At 36.6% G+C, this 17,708-nt stretch overlaps 1 protein-coding gene across 4 annotated transcripts in view; it reads left to right on the plus strand.

Moving 5' to 3' along the window:
* Nucleotides 1–17,708, plus strand: part of NETO2 (neuropilin and tolloid like 2) — a 91,696-nt gene that overhangs the window by 34,524 nt on the left and 39,464 nt on the right. For all 4 annotated transcript variants that reach the window (XR_009348806.1, XR_009348805.1, XM_059152839.1 and 1 more), the window contains exon 7: nt 4,216–4,444. Coding sequence is in view for 2 of the 4 variants with exons in the window: in XM_059152839.1 (XP_059008822.1) it covers nt 4,216–4,444 (229 nt within the window). In the remaining 2 variants the exon portion in view is untranslated. The remainder of the gene's footprint in view (nt 1–4,215; nt 4,445–17,708) is intronic.

Genomic DNA, 17,708 nt, shown 5'->3' on the forward strand with positions numbered 1-17,708 from the left:
ATCTTTTAAAAAGATAAATTCAATTAATTAACAAATAATGTATTAGTAGTTTCAGAGTTAGAGGTCAGTGATTCATCAGTCTTCTTTAATGCCCACTGCTCATTATATCATGTGAGAGTTGCTGCTTTTGACGAGCAAAGAAAGTGGTTTCTTCAGATGGAATCTATTCCTGGTGAAGATGCTGTGAAGACTGTTGAAATGACAACAGAGGATTCAGAATATTATATAAACATCTTTGATAAAGGAGCAGCAGCAGGTTTAAGAAGATTGACTCCATTTTAAAAGGAGTTCTACTGTGATATATGTACGTACACATGCACACACATACGAATATTATGCAGCCATCAAAAATGAAACCTTGCCATTTCCAGCAACATGTTTGGAACTAGACAGTATTATGCTAAGGGAAATAAGTCAGAGAAAGAGAATTCTCATAGGGGAAGGGAGGGAAAAATGAAACAAGACAAAACCAGAGAGGGAGACAAACCATAAGAGACTTTTAATCTCAGGTTGGAGGGGTGATGGACATCGTTGACGGTATGTGTTGTAATGAGCACTGGGTATTACTATATAAGACTGATGAGTCACAGACCTGTACCCCTGAAACAAATAACATGTTAATTAATTGAATTTAAAGACAAAAGAAGTTCTATGGGCAAAATGCTACCAATAGCATCACGTGCTGCAGAAAAAATATTTGTGAAAGAAGATTCCACTGATGCAACAAACTTCATTGTTAACTTATTTGAAGAAATTGTAACAGTGACCCCAGCGTTTGGCAGCCACCACCCTGGTCAGCAGCCATCCACATCGAGACAAGACCCTCCCAAGACTTTCCTTTGGATTAAAGCATTTACTTTTCTTTTCTTTTTTTTTTTTTTTTTTTTAAGACAATGCTATTGCATGCCTAACTGGCTACAGTAGAAGCTAACTTATATGCACTGGGAAACCAAAAGATTCGTTTGACACACTTGATTGCAGTGTTCACTTTATTATCGTCCAGAACCAAATATGTAGTAACCCCAAGGTTATGTCTATAGTCGCTCTCTGAGGATCTCATTGCACTGGGCAGGGGCAGGTGGAGGGGTGTTCCAATAGACAGCATCTATTTCCCCTCCACATGGGAGAATATGGAGATTCCAAATAGCTCCTTTATTACAAGAGGGCTGGAGGAACCAGCTTGATGAGAGTTTTATCAGACTTGCTAATTCCCTAGCCACCACCTATTCGACTTCCCACCTAAGTCTAACCTGGGCCAGACCAGCCCAAGGAAAGTTTACATAGGCATAGAAAACCCACTTATTGAGGTAACTGCTACCTACTCTCCAGTCCAGGGAAAGAGGGAAGGAAAAAGATATCAGAATCCCTCCCCACCATTAAGGTAACTCACTCCACCTCCCTGAGGAGGCTGTAGGAGTGATAAGAGACCAGGAGCCTTTAGCAGATCTGTGGTCTTGCAGTTTGGCGGAGAGAAGAGTAGTCTGTGTCTCCTCCCTGTTTCAATTTGTCAGTTTTGTTTGTTAGAAAAGATTTTTTAAGATTATTTATTTGGGAGAGAGCACAAGCAGGGGGAAGGCAGAAGGCAGGTGAGAAGCAGACTCCGCGCTGAGCAGGGAGCTGGACTTGGAGATGCAGGGCCGGATTCCAGGACCCTGAGATCATGACCTGAGCCAAAGTCAGATGCTTAACCAACTGAGCCACCCAGGTGCCCCTTGTTAGAAATAATTTCTGAAAATTAGTTGAACTGAACTGTTTCAGTATTGAGCTGCATTCACAATAGAAAAGAATGTCATTGTCTTATGACTTAAATCTCTTGAGTTCAATACCTTTAAAGAGCATTTACTATGGCCTTGGATAGAACCATGTATCTTTGGATTTAAAAAAACAGAGAAGATACACTTCAGACTTCCTGTTTTTCTTATATTTAGATCTACCAAGTTCATAGTTTTATAAGCCTAGTCATATATTCATTCTTCCTAGGAGCAAGAATGACACTAGATAGAATTAGAACATGATTCTCTCCTTAGAAGGCCTCACAGTGTAATAGAGAAGACAGTCACACAGTATTGGTGATACTTGCCCATTACCACAAAACCATGGGCAGAATGTTAAAATTATATAAGAAATAGAGAAATTAATGAGTACTAATGATACATGTAAGGAAAGTTCTTGTTTCTATGTAATACATGCATGAAGATTTTGTGTGAAGTTTTGAATTGGTAATCCTATTTAATTACCTATTTTCTACAATTCTCCTGGAAGTAAGTAACAAGATGATCATTTCCAATAAGCCAAAGTTACTTGGTCAAAAGTTATCCATTTGAGGTATATTTTTTAGTTGTTTGCTCTTAGTTTTATGCCATCAAGGTATTTTAGTGGGAAGAGATACTAGATACTACATTTTTATTATATGAAGTCTTTTATTTTTAAATTTTTTAAAGATTTTAAAAATCTTTAAAAAGCAGGGGGAGTGGAGAGGAAGAAGCAGCCTTCCCGCTTAGCAGGGAGCCCAATCCAGGGTTCCATCCCAGCACCCTGGGATCATGACCTGAGCCGGAAGGCAGACACTTACTGATAGCCACCGAGGCACCCCATGAAGTCTTTTAAGTTAAAAGGCAGGGGCTGGGGTGCCTCGCTGGCTCTGTCAGTAGAACCATGTGACTCTTGATATTGGGGTTGTGAATTCAAGCCCATGTTGGGTATAAAGATTACTTAAAATCTTTTTTTTTTTTTTTAAGATTTTATGTATTTATTTGACAGATCACAAGTAGGCGGAGAGGCAGGCAGAGAGGGAGGCAGGCTCCCCGCAGAGCAGAGAGCCCAATGTGGGGCTCGATCCCAGGACCCTGGGATCATGACCTGAGCCAAAGGCAGAGGCTTTAACCCACCGAGCCACCCAGGCGCCCCAAAAATAAAATCTTTAAAATGAGAGTTGGAGGTGGCATCACATTGCTACCTCAGAAATAGAAACTAGAATGAATACTCATGTCTTTAACGACAAAGGAAATTTTTATTCTCTATTCACTAAGATTTCAATTGTAGAGTCACAGAGGAGCAACTAGAGCAAAAAGGGAACTGTCTGTGCATGCGTGCAGAAAAGGCACCCCAGAGGGTGGAAAGAACACGAATGTTAGAGTCGGGCCAACCCAGGTCAAATCCTCACCCTGAGTAACCTTGGGCAAATTCTTAACAAACTGAGCCTTCATTTTCTCCCTGCCTGTAAGGAATAATAGCCATTTCATCATTTCATTCAGTTCTCCTAGAGATATGTACAATGTGTTTCTAAGTCCACAATCTGAGCAGTAATGCTCACAGTATTTTTTTTTTAAGATTTTATTTATTTATTTGACAGAGAGAACACAAGTAGGCAGAGAGGGGAGAGAGCAGCCTTCCCACTGGGCATAGAGCCCACGGGACTCATTCCCGGGACCCTGAGATCATGACCTGAGCCAAAGGCAGAGGCTTAACCCATTGAGCCACCCAGGCGCCCCGCTCACAGTATTTCTAAGCCTACAGTCTAAAGGAAATCTTCAAACAAAAGTGGGCCAACCATATTTTAAGAACTTAGTACCAGGTAGCAAGCTGCCTATAAAATTTTCAAGAAAGAGGATGCTAAATAAAATAGATACTAATAGTGCTTATTTTGATACTGCAGTTGATATCTTCCTGACTGATAACATAGAAATTGTTATTTATGGGTTGAAGTCTTAAAATCACTTAAATGTCCAGTATAGAATAAGAGATAAACAAACAACAAGATATCATGGAAACGTTTGTGGTATTGAGGAGTATAGTAAGATAAAAATGGTTTCAATGTGTTCCAGGGTGTATATATCTTAAAATTAAACTTAGGTTTTTAAAATGTGAAGAAAAACTGAAAAAAAAAATCGCAACAATTGCAAGAGTGATTCTTTTATTTTCCCAATTTGTCAGTACCAGGAGGTTGCTTTCATAATAAGAAAACTATTTTGCCTTGTGGAGCAAAAAGTTTCTTTATAGACAAAACACAAACTTAGGTTCCTTAATGCTTGGTCCCATTAAGAAGGAAACCATCAGTATTGGTTCTTTTGACTCTTGGGCACCAGCCTTTAGCTCTTGTGCCCCTGTCAGCTGTCGTAGTTCTGTATTTCTACCATGTCGACTGGATAGTCAGAAATACAACACTCAATTTTAATCTTTTCAAAAGCAGTGTTTTTCTCTGTTTTAATGTTACAGATTTATTTGAGGTTCCTAGATTATCAAATGGAGCACTCAAATGAATGCAAGAGAAACTTCGTTGCAGTTTATGATGGAAGCAGTTCTATTGAAAATCTGAAGGCTAAGTTTTGCAGCACTGTGGCCAATGATGTGATGCTGAAAACAGGAGTTGGAGTGATCCGAATGTGGGCAGATGAAGGTAGTCGGCTAAGCAGATTCAGAATGCTCTTTACTTCCTTTGTGGAGCGTAAGTAAATCCTATAGCATTGAGATCTTTTACATAATTTTCATTCATTCAGAATTTAATTATTGAGCATTTCCTATTGACAAAGACTGCCAAGTCAAAGAGAATGTAGAAATAAATAAGTCGGAGTCCCTTTTCTCAAGGAATTAAGTGTCCTGGGTGAAAAACCATGTTAAAGCATAAATTGCAACACTGCCTTATTATAGAGGTGTAAGCATAATAGGGAACACAGAAAGTGGAAACTCCTTTCAAGATTTTCAAAATTAAAAATAATTACCAGTGGTTTAATTCAGTTTGGTATATAATTATGAATCTACCAAACCATGCTCTTCAAAATTCAGAAAGGCTATGTTTTCTTTGTTTCTAACTTTTTATTTTTAAATAATTTTAAGCTTATTTAAAGTTATAAAAATAGTACAGAGGGGTTTTATTTTTAAGTTTTTTTTTTAAATTAACATATAATGTATTATTTGCTTCAGGGGTACAGGTCTGTGATTCATCAGTCTTACACAGTTCACAGCATTGTGAATAGCACATACCCTCCCCAGTGTCCATCACCCCATCCTTCCTTCACCCTCCCCTCCAGCAACCCTCAGTTCATTCCCTGAGATAAAGTCTCTTTCCCTCTCTGGTTTTATTTTGTTTCATTTTTCTCTCCCTTCCCTTATGATCCTCTGTCTTCTCATATCAGTGAGATCATATGATAATTGTCTTCCTCTGATTGACTTATTTTGCTCAGCATGATACCCTCTAATTCCGTCCACGTCATTTCAAATGGCAAGACTTCGGAGTTTTTTGATGGCTGCATAGTAGTCCATTGTGTAAATCTATCACATCTTCTTTAACCATTCATCTGTTGGTGGACATCTAGGTTCTTTCCATAGTTTGGCTATTGTGGACATTGCTGCTATAAACATTCAGGTTCACTTGCCCCTTCGGATCACTTCATTGGTATCTTTAAGGTAAATACCCAGTAGTGCAATTGCTGGGTCATAGAGTATCTCTATTTTCAACTTTCTGAAGAACCTCTCCATACTGTTTTCCAGAGTGGCTACATCAGCTTGCATTCCCACCAACAATGTAGGAAGGTTCCCATTTCTCCACATCCTCGCCAATACCTGTTTTTCCCTGACTGGTTAATTTTAGTGATTCTGACTTGTGTAAGGTGGTATCCCATTGAGGTTTTGATTTGTATTTCCTGATGCTGAGTGATGTGGAGCACTTTTTCATGTGTCTGTTGGCCATCTCGATGTCATCTTTGCAGAAATATCTGTTCATGTCCTCTGCCCATTTCTTGATTGGATTATTTGTTCTTTGGGTATTGAGTTTGATAAGTTCTTTTTAGATTTTGGATACTAGCCCTGTATCTGATATGTCAGTTGCAAATATCTTCTCCCATTCTGTCGGTTGTCTTTTGGTTTTGTTGACTGTTCCTTTGCTGTGTAAAAGCATTTGATCTTGATGAAGTCTAATAGTTCATTTTGCCCTTGCTTCCTTTGTCTTTGGCAATGTTTCTAGGAAGAAGTAGCTGTGGCTGAGGTCGAAGAGGAGGCTCCCTGTGTTCTGCTCTAGAATTTTGATGGATTCCTTTCTCACACTGAGGTCTTTCATCCATTTTGAATCTGTTTTTGTGTGTGGTATAAGGAAATGGTCCAGTTTCATTCTTCTGCATGTGGCTGTCCAATTTTCCCAGCACTTTTTGTTGAAGAGACTGTCTTTTCTTCATTGGACATTCTTTCCTGCTTTGTCGAAGATTAGAGGACCATAGAGTTGAGGGTCTATTTCTGGGGTCTTTATTCTGTTCCATTGATCTATGTGTCTGTTTTTCTGCCAGTACCATACAATCTTGATGATTACAGCTTTGTAATAAGCTTGAAGTCTGGAATTGTGATGCCAACAACTTTGGTTTTCTTTTTCAACATTTCTTTGAAAAACTTCATGGTATTTTGATAGGCATTTCATTAACTGTGTAGATTGCTCTAGGTAGTATAGACATTTTCACATTATTTGTTCTTCCGATCCATGAGCATGGGATGTTTTTTCATTTCTTTGTGTCTTCCTCAGTTTCTTTCTTGAGTACTCTGTAAGTTTTCTGAGTACAGATTCTTTGCCTCTTTGGTTAGATTTATTCCCAGGTATCTTATGCTTATGAGTAGAATTGGAAATGGTATCAACTCCTTAATTTCTCTTTTTTCTATCTTGTTATTGATATATAGAAATACAACTGATCTCTGAAATACAACTGAAAATCAATATTTCTATATTGATTTTTATATCCTGACACTTTACTGAATTCCTATATGAGTTCTACTCGTTAGAATGGAGTCTTTTGGGTTTTCCATATATAGTATCATATCATCTGCAAAGAGTGAGAGTTTGACTTCTTTGCCGATTCGGATGCCTTTTATTTCTTTTTGTTGTCTGATCACTGAGGCTAGGACTTCTAGACTATGTTGAATAGCAGTGGTGATGGTGGACAGCCCTGCTGTGTTCATGACCTAAGGGGAAAAGCTCTCAGTCTTTCCACATTCATAATGAGATTTGCTGTGGGTTTTTTATAGATGGCTTTTATGATATTGAGGTATGAACCCTCTCTCCCTCCACTGTGACGTTTTGATTAGAAAGAGTGCTGTACTTTCTCAAATGCTTTTTTGGCATCTACTGAGCTGGTTCTTGTTCTTTCTTTTATTAATGTATTGTATCACACTGATTGATTTGCAGTTGTTGAACCAATCTTGCAGTCCAGGAATAAATCCCACTTGGTTGTGGTGAATAATCCTTTTAATGTACTGTCGGATCCTGTTGGCTAGTATTTTGGTGAGAATTTTTGCATCCATGTTCATCAGGGATATTGGCCTATAATTCTCCTTTTTTTTTTTTTTTAAGATTTTTATGTATTTATTTGACAGAGATCATAAATAGAGAGGCAGACAGAAACAGAAGGAGGGAAGCGGGCTCCCTGCTGAGCAGAGAGCCCAAGGCAGGGCTCGATCCCAGGACCCTGAGATCATGACTGAGCTGAATGCAGCGGCTTAACCCACTGAGCCACTCAGGTGCCCTAATTCTCCTTTTTGATGGGGTCTTTGCCCAGTTTTGGGATCAAGGTAATGCTGGTCTCATAAAATGAGTTTGAAAGTTTCCCTTCCATTTCTATTTTTAGCAACAGTTGCAGGAGAATAGCTATTAATTCTTCTTTAAATGTTTGGTAGAATTCCCCTGGAAAGCCATCTGGTCCTGGGCTCTTGTTTGTTTTGTTGGGAGATTTTTTGATGACTGCTTCAATCTCCTTATTGGTTATGGGTCTGTTCAGGTTTTCTGTTTCTTTCTAGTTCAGTTGTGGGAATTTATACATCTCTAAGAATGCACCAATTTCTTCCAGATTGTCAAATTTGCTGGCATATAGTTACTCATAATATGTTCTTAACTATAATTATAATTATGTTCATAATTGTTTGTATTTCTTTGGTGTTGGTTGTAATCTCTCCTCTTTTATTCGTGATTTTATTAATTTGGGTCCTTTCTCTTTTCTTTTTGATAAGTCTGACCAAGGGTTTTATCAGTCTTATTAACTCTTTCAAAGAACAAGCTCCTAGTTCCATTGATCTGTTCTACTGTTCTTTTGTTTCATTGATTTCTGCTCTAATATTTATTATTTCTCTTCTGCTGGGTTTAGGCTTTCTTTGCTGTTCTTTCTTCAGCTCCTTTAGGTATAGGGTTGGATTGTGTATTTGAGACTTTTCTTGTTTCTTGAGAAAGGCTTGTATTGCTATATACTTTGCTCTCAGGACTCTCTTTGCTGCATCCCAAGAACAGTTGTGTTTTCATTTTCATTTGTTTCCATGAATTTTTTAAATTCTTCTTTAATTTCCTGGTTGACCCATTCCTTCTTTAGTAGGATGCTCTTTACCTTCCATGTATTTGAGTTCTTTCTAACTTTCCTCTTCTGGTTGAGTTCTAGTTTCAAAGCATTGTGGTCTGAAAACATGCTCTTATTTACAAGTGCATTTCATTGGGAATGATTTCAATCTTTTGCTATCGGTTGAGACCTGATTTGTGATCCAGGATGTGATCTATTCTGGAGAATGTTCCATGTGCACTACAGAAGAATGTATATTTAGTTGCTTTGGGATGGAATGTTCTGAATATATCTGTGATGTCTATCTGGTCCAGTGTGTCATTTAAAGCCTTTATTGTTGATCTTTTGGTTAGATGATCTGTGCATTTCAGTGAGGGGGATGTTAAAGTCCCCTACTATTATTGTATCATTGTTGATGTGTTTCTTTGATTTTCTTATTAATTGGTTTATATAATTGGCTGCTCCCATGTTCAGGGCATAGAAATTTAAAATTATTAGATCTTCTTGTTGGACAGACCTTTTAAGTATGATATAGTGTCCTCCCTCATATCTTACTATAGTCTGTGACTTAAAATCTAATTTATCTGATATAAGGATTGCCACTCTGGCTTTCTTTTGATGACCATTAGCATGGTAAATTGTTTTCCACCCTCTCACTTTAAATCTGGAGGTATCTTTGGGTCTAAAATGAGTTTCTTGTAGACAGCATATTGATGGGTTTTGGTTTTTTATCCATTCTGATGCTTTGTGTCTTTTAATTGGGGTATTTAGCCCATTTATATTCAGGGTAACTATTGAAAGATATAAATTTAGTGACATTGTATTTCCTGTAAGGTGACTGTTACTGTATATCGTCTGTGTTCCTTTCTGGTCTGTTACTTTTAGGCTCCCTCTTCGCTTAGAGGACCGCTTTCAGTATTTCCTGTGGGACTGGTTTGGTGTTTGGAAATTCTTTTAGTTTTTGTTTGTCCTGGAAGCTTTTTATTTCTCCTTCTATTTTCAGTGATATCCTAGCTGGGTATAGTATTCTTGGCTTCATATTTTTCTCGTGTAGTGCTCTGAATATATCATGCCAGTCCTTTCAGGCTGGCCAGGTCTCTGTGAATAGGTCTGCTGCCAATCTAATTTATCTACTATTGTAGGTTACAGACCGCTTGCCCCGAGTTGCTTTCAGGATTTTCTCTTTGTCTCTGAGACTTGTAAGTTTTACCATTAGATAACGGGGTATTGACCTATTTTTATTGATTTTCAGGGGGGGGTCTCTGTGCCTCCTGGATTTTGATGCTTGTTTCCTTCCCTAAATTAGGAACGTTCTCTGCTATAATTTGCTCCAATATACCTTCTGCCTCTCTCTCTCTCCTTCTTCTGGGATCCCAGTTGTTCTAATATTGTTTGTTTTATGGTATCACTTATCTCTCAAATTCTCCCCTCATGATCCAGTAGTTGTTTATCTCTCTTTTTTTAATCTCAGCTTCTTTATTCTCCATCATTTAGTCTTATATATCACTAATATAGTGATAATCTTCTGCCTCATTTATCCTAGCATTAAGAGCCTCCATTTTTTATTATACCTCATTAATAGCTTTTTTTATTTCAACTTGGTTAGATTTTAGTTCTTTTATTTCTCCAGAAAGGGACTTTATTTCTCCAGTGATTCTCTACTATCTTTTGTGCTTTTTTTCAAGCCCAGTTAGCATCTTTTTAATAGTCACTCTGAACTCTAGTTCTGAGATCTTACTAATGTCCATATTGATTAGGTCCCTAGCTGTCGTTACTGCCTCTTCTTTTTTTCTGAGGTGAGTTTTTTTGCCTTGTCATTTTGTCCAGAGAAGAATAGATGAATGACAGAACAAAGTGCTGGAAGGCTAACAACAACCCCAGGAAAATACACACTAACTTTTTTTCGATCTATTCAAATATATATCAAAAATATTTGATCTATTCAAATTTTCTTTTCTATTCATAGAATTGAACAATCTGTTAAGTTTATAGGTATTCAGAATGGTTTGATAACTATCTAGATGAATTCCTGGGACCAGATGAAATTTAGGTCTCCTACTCCTATGCCATCTTGCTCCTCCCTCTCTACTATAGAGTTTTCATATATTCTTCACTCAGATTCCCCTAATAATGTGGTAAAACTGAAAATTAACACTGATTTAGTATTATCGACCAATATATATATAGACCTTATCCACATGTCACTAGTTTTTTCATTAATGTCTTTTCTGATGCAATATCCCACACTGCATTTACTTAATATCTATCCTTGAGTCTCCTCAATCTGTGACAGTTTCTCAGTCTTTAATGACCTTAATATATTTGAAGAGCACTGGCCATTTTTTTAGTAGAATGTCAGTTTGGGTTTGTCTGATGTTTTCTCGATTCTTTTGAGGTTACATATTTCTGTCAATATCACAGAAATGATACTACACCTTTCTTAGCTCATCACACCAGTGAGGTAGGGGGGTACATGTGGATTTGTCTCATGCTAACTTTGGTCACTTCCTTAAGGTGCTGTCTGTCAGGCTTTTCCACCATAAAGTTACTGATATTTTCATTTCTAGGTAATAATTTTTTTTGAGACTATGCAAATATCCCTTTGCTCACTAATTTTAGCATCTGTTAATGATTTCTGCCTGTGATAGGAATTATTGTAATGTTTACCTAATGGTAGTTTTCTGCTTCCATTATTATTCTGTTTATTAGTTGTAATTCTACTGTGAGGAAGAGTTATTTTTCCCATTTATCTCTTCAGTGATTTTTATCAGTATGAGTTTATTGGTATTTATTTTATGCCATTATTGTATATATAATTATAAATAACATGTAATTATTATAATATTAATAATAATTTATTACTCAAAGTCCCAGCTTCAGCCCTTGGGAGCTCCTTCAAGTTGTCCCTTTCAACTTTTGATGTGCCCTTACTTTTTTTTTTAATTAAATTATTTTCTTACTTCCTGTCACCACAAGATGACCCAGGCTCAACTGTGTTTTCCTTAGCCCAGCCCCGAGACCGAAAGGGTTAGAAGCCCTTTCCTTCTCTTACAGAAGGCACTGCTAAAAACACCTTTGGGGTTTTTTTTAATAAAAATCATAATGAATCTGTGGATTGCTTTTGAGTAGTTTAGTAGTGTCATCTTAATAAATGTTAAGTTTTCCAGCCCATGAACCCAGGATGTCTTTCCATTTATTTGTTGTCTTTAATTTTTTTCAGGAGTGTTTAGTACTGCTTAGTATGCAAGTCTACAAGTCTGCATTGTGAGTGTGTAGAAAATCACCTGATTGTTCTGTGTTGTGTTTGTATCCTGCAACTTGCTGAGTTAGTTTATTAGCTGGGTGTGTGTGTAATTGTGTGTTTGTGCGCGCGCGCGCATGCGCACACGTGCACATAATCTTGTTAAAGTTTTCTTCATATAAGATGATATTGTCTGCAAACAGGTAATTTTCCAATTTGGGGTACTATTTTATTTCCTTTTCTTGCCAGGACTTCTAGAACTATATTGAATAGAAGCTAAAGGAGACACCTTTGTCTTCTTTCTGATCTTAAGAGCAAAGCTTTTAGCCTTTTACCATTAAGTAGGTTTTAGCCGTGGGGTTTTTATATATAACCTTTATCATGTTGAGGAAGTTTTCTTCTGGTCCTAGTTTATTGAGTGTTTTCATCATGCAAGGATGTTGAATTTTCTCAAAAGCTTTTCTGATTCAGTTGAGATGGTTATGTCATTTTTTTTTCTCTTTATTCTGTTAATGTGTTGTATTATATTGATTGATTTTGTATATAAATCCATTTTTATGTTCCAGAAATAAGTCCCACTTGGTCATGGTGTATGATCCTTTTAAAATGTTGCTGAATTCACTGCTGATATTTTGTTAAGGATTTTTGCATCAATATGCATAAGGGATATTGGTCTGTACTTTTATTTTCTTGTAGTATCTTTGTCTGTCTTTGCTATCAGGGTCATGCTGGTCCATAGAATCAAAAAGAAGTAACCCTTTCTCTCCAGCTTTTTGGAAGAGTTTGAGAATTGATGTTCTGTAAACATTTGGTAGAATTTCCCAGTGAAGCCATCCAGCCCAGGGCTTTTCATTATTGGGAGATAGTTTGATTACTGTTTCAAACTCCTAGTTAGAGAGCTATTCAAATTTTCTGTTTAGTTTCATTCAGTTTGGGTAGAATGTATGTTTCTAGGAGTTTGTCTGTTGGTGCAGAATTGTTTTTAAGATTCTCTTTTAATCCTTTTCATAGTGTAACATCTACAATATTGTCTCCACTTGAGTTTCTGATTTTAGTAATTTGAATCTTCATCTGTTTCTCTTTTTACTTTAGTCATTGTAACTAAAGTTTTGCCAGTTTTGTTCTCTTCAAAGAACCTTTTTTTTCTTTTCTCTAATTTTTCCATTTTCTATTTCTCTTCTCTATAATTTTAGCATTTCTGACAAAGGCACAGAACTCCAAGCTTACTTTTTCCTTTTTTCCTCATCCTTTAAGGTTAAGTTACTGATTTGAGATCTTTCTTCTTTTTTAATGTAGCATTTATAGGTATAAATCTCCTTCTTGCGCTGTTTTCACTGCATCTCATAAAGTTTTGCTGTGTTGTGTCTTCATTTTCATTTATCTCAAGGTATTCTTTAATTTCCCTTCTGATTTCTTCTTTGACCAGTTAGTGGGTTAAGAGTGTATAATTTAATTTCCACATCTTTATGAATTTTCCAGTTTTCATTCTGTTATTGATTTCTAGTTTTATTTTAGTGTGATTGGAAAAGATACTTTGTATGATGTCAGTCTTTTAAGATTTTTGTGTGTATGTGGTGTAACATATGGTCCATCCTGGAGAAAGTTTCATATATGCTTGAAAAAAATGTGTATTTTGCTGTTGCTGGATGGAACTTTCTGTATATATCTATTAGGTCTATTTGGTTTATAGTGTTATTCTTTATTTGCTTATTAATCTGTGTAATTGTTCTACTCATTATTGAAAGTGGGATAGTGAACTCTCCAACCATTATTGTAGAATATTTAATTGTGCCTTGAATTCTGATAGTGTTTGCTTCTTATATTTTAAGAGTCTGACTTTTGGTTTATATTTTTTTATAATTGTTGTATCTTCTTAATGACCCCTTTTACCAATATAGTGTCCCTCTTTGTCACTTGCAACAGTTTTGATTTGAAGTCTATTTTTTGTTAATATTTGTATGGCCAGTCCAGCTATCTTTTGGTAACTATTTGCATGGAATATCTTTCTCCATTTTTTCACTTTCAGTCAATTTATATTTTTAGATCTAAAGTGAGCCTTTGTAGAACAGTGTATAGTGGGATCCTCTGGGGGTTTTTAAAATTATCTATTCTGCCAATCTCTGCTTTTTGAATGGAGGGTTTGACTCATTGACCTTTATAGTGATTACTGAGATGGAAGGACTTCTTCCCTTTTGCTGTTAGTTTTCTAAATGTCTTAAAGCTTTTTGTCCCTCGTTTTCTTCATCACAACCTTCTTTTGTGGTTAGATTTTTTTGTGGCAACATATTGGAATTTCCTTTTGTGTATATTCTTTAGATTTTGTGTGTGTGTGTGTGTGTGTGGTTACGTGTTTGTCTTTCTATGAGTTGGTTACGTCTTTAAAAGTCATTTTTACTATTTTGTGAGCATGTGAGAACCTTTTTATATTGAAGAATGGGGTAACTCATGTATAGACACTGACCCAGCTTAAAAGTGGAAAATGTCCGAGGACAGATTTTAGGATTCTTTTCTTTAACTCCTGATAATTCACGTGAACAAATCCCAGGAAAAATTGGTTCTATTGCCTTTCTTTCTATCTCCTATAAAAATCCAAGTGACTTGTCTATACTTCCTAGTAATTATTTTGTTGATTTTGCTTATTATAAATACAAATCATGTTAATTAGCTTTGATATTTTTTGAAAAACTGCTTTCAAAAATACCATCATGTGTTTGGCTAGGTTTTGACTGGCTTGGTTTAACTTTAATCTATATTTGGATAGTGCTGATTAAGCCCTCTGACTAGTCCCTTTCCTCACGGTCACCTCTGTATGAAAAAAATTACCATTTAAAGACTTATCCACACTGCCCCAGTATAGGTGACTGTGTATGTTCATGCCACGTATATTTTAAAAATAAGTGTGTATCTTCTGTATTGTTCTCATAAGAGAAAGAGATATAATTTTAAGATATTATTATTATTATTCCATGGATTCTTTGTTAAGATTATGATTGTATGTGACCTACATAAGCTTTATCATAACTGAACTCTTCCATCTATAATTTAAAAGACTTGATGAATTGCCGGATGGCTAGTTGGGTTATGAAGCCAATTTAGCCAATCAGCCTTCCTACTTGCCTTCCATTCATTTATTTAACATTTATCGTATGAGATACTGTGTTTGCTATGAAGATACGAAAATGAATGAAACAGTCCCTGCTCTAAAGGATGGTCTTTCAAGTGAGGTAACATACATGCAAATGGGGCAGTTGCAGGAATAACAATAACAAACACTGTTTGAGACAGAAAATGAAGTGCTTCCTGATTAAATATCTAGGTTACTTCTAGTAGACAGCATCAATTATGGAGCAAGTAGTCCTTGAAAGGAGGGCCTTTGAGTTTATTTATCCTTGAGGGCAGGTAGATTTTAGAAGGTAGAAATGTTGAATAACTGAGGTTGTTATTCCAAACAGGCTATGGAATGAACAAAACACATACAGCCCAGGCTTATTTGATCAGAAGAAGTGGTAGAAGAGAGAAGAGAGGAAAAATATGTCAAGAGAGGTAGACAAAAACCAAAGTTAGATGGCCTTTAAATTAAAGGCTAAAATTAGAGTTCCTATCACAGGCATTGGGGAATTTTGACATAATCAGAACCTTGTTTCAACTGGAGTGTGGAGGCTATGGAGAAGGGAGGCTAACTTCCATAGTCAGGGGCCTAGACGAAGATGGTCTGAACTAGAGCAGAGACGGAGAGTTGTGGAAATAGAAGCAACAAGGATTTGGTGACTGACCAGACTGAAAAGTAACAGAATGAGTCAAAGATACCTACAGTTTCGGTCTGACTGACTTGGAAATAAAAATTGGAGAGATAAGTGGAATAAGTATTGAGTTATTTTGGACTTAGTGAGTTTCTCAAGTAGCTGGAAATGTCAAGAGCGCAGCAGTGATATTTACCAGGAGCAAACTGTGTTGCTGCCTCTTGTTGCCCTATGGATGCATATAAGCTATTTCCAAAAAAATTTTTATCAACTTTTCACACTTGAAAAAAACTGCTATGTAAAGGCTGCTTCACTTCTTCAAATAACTACAAAGCAGTGCTTGATACAAAGATATAGTTTCAGTTAGCAAGAAAGCCTTTCAGCCGTTTCCCTTTCTCCTCAGTTTATTTATTCCCAGCATCGTGTACCTGCGCTTTCCAGTCGTGTCCAGCAGCCCCATGTGGCTGTTGAACACTCATAATGTGGCCCATCTAAATTGAAATGTGCTATATTTATAAAGATAAGTCTTGGATTTCAGTGACTTGGCAGGAAATAATGTAAAATACCTCATGAATATTTTATATGTGTTAAATGAGAGTGTTTTGGGGATTGTTTCAGGGCTCCCCAACACCACCCACATGTTAGGTGATTTGCTAGAAAGACTCACAGGACTCTGCATGTATTTGAATAGTTACAGCTGAGATTTCTGACAGTAAAGGATATGTGACCAACAAATGGGAGTTACTGTCCGAGTCCTGTCAGAGAAGTCCTCTCAGCGTTCCTCAATGCTCGCTCCCTCATATGAAGGACACACTGAGCATGTGTTTCTCCAGCAACAAAAAATGCAGTAACATAGACAGTGTCTATGAGACAATGTCCAGAGAAGCCCATTCGAGCTCAGCACCCAAGGTTTTTACTAGGAACTGGTCTCACAGACACTTCCTGCGTTGCCTGTACCAAAATTGTGGACTCACAGAAGGAAAGAAGGTATTCGGCATAAATGACATTGTTCACACAAACTCTAGGCACCATGAACCTTATCAGTCAGAACTAAGGGCCAACCTTGCACACAGACCCTTCTGAAGGTAGTGGCCTCAGTCCCGCTGTAGTAACTCTTTTCTGCACAGATATATTGGGTTAAATAAGCTATTAGTAAAATTCATTCCACCTGTTTCTTTTTAAAGATCTTTATAATGTGGCTACTTGGTCACATTTTGGCTCGCATTGTATTTATTTTGGGCATCACTGATACAAATCTTAAAAGCAAAATTCTTCTCTAATGTGTTTTAGTTAAGGTATTTCTCTATAGACACTAATGATTTCTCCATCAGCACAGATCTGATAAGTAAATACGTGGAAAGTCTCCCTCAAGTTATATCTTCACAATAATCACTAAATATAAGACTTAGCTCCATATCCTAAATTTAGCTTTATTATCCATGAAGAACAGGAAAACTATCCCTCCAAAAATCAAAAAGTCTTGTATATGATCAAATAAAGGACTTTGTAAGTTTTTATAAAACAAAAGTCCCAGTTTGGAAATCTCCTTTTAATAAGCACCTTAGAGAGCTCCAAATAGTACATTTTTATGTGCTCATCATTGATTCAAAGTGTTAAACTCTTTTGTTTTTCTCTAAGCTATTAATGATGTGTAATTGTTATGAATCTATTCATGAAAACAATATTTTAGAAAAGGTTTATATGGATGGACTAATTCTACCCATTATAGATTATAGATATGACTAAAATAATATAACTTGGCTAAAACGAATGATACAGAACAGTACTTGCCAAGCACTGAATACTAATATATATCTCACCCTTCAAGACAGGATATGGTTTTAGGAAAATAATTTCTAGGACTACAACTGTGAAAGCAGCAGAAGTTATTTTTGTTAGAATAAATCCATAATGGGATTCTCAGTGACATACTGCCTGTGGCGGTCCTGCAGGCCTCGTTGAGGGACAGACCATCTCTCAGCACCATTGCCACATCTCATGAGAAAGGGAGGGGGACTGAAAGCCTAACCCTTCTTCTTTCTCACGCCATGACCCAGTAGAAAGTCCTCAGGCTATAAGTAGAAAAGAGTTTATAACTGGCACTATTTTTGCAAGTCTCTTTGTCCCTTACTTAAAATTCCAGTAATTCAACCATTTTTTATAGTTCTTAGTTGAAGTATGTCATTAGCATCCCATGTCAGTAACTGATACTTCAATTCTCTTTTTAAACAGCTCTGCTTGTCCACTGAAAATCCATAGAGCTTAACACATCTATAATTATGAGTATAATACATTTCTACAAAACCGTATCTGACGATGTCAGCGCTGCTTTCTAATTGCTTTAAATAATGTGAGAAGCAGTTGTAAAGAACTCTTTAATAAAAACTGAGGGTGTTTTCAACTCACTGTTCAATCAATGAGAAACACTGA

This window comes from Mustela lutreola, chromosome 16 (genome assembly GCF_030435805.1).
Source record: "Mustela lutreola isolate mMusLut2 chromosome 16, mMusLut2.pri, whole genome shotgun sequence".
In the NCBI taxonomy this organism is placed as follows: Eukaryota; Metazoa; Chordata; class Mammalia; order Carnivora; family Mustelidae; genus Mustela; species Mustela lutreola.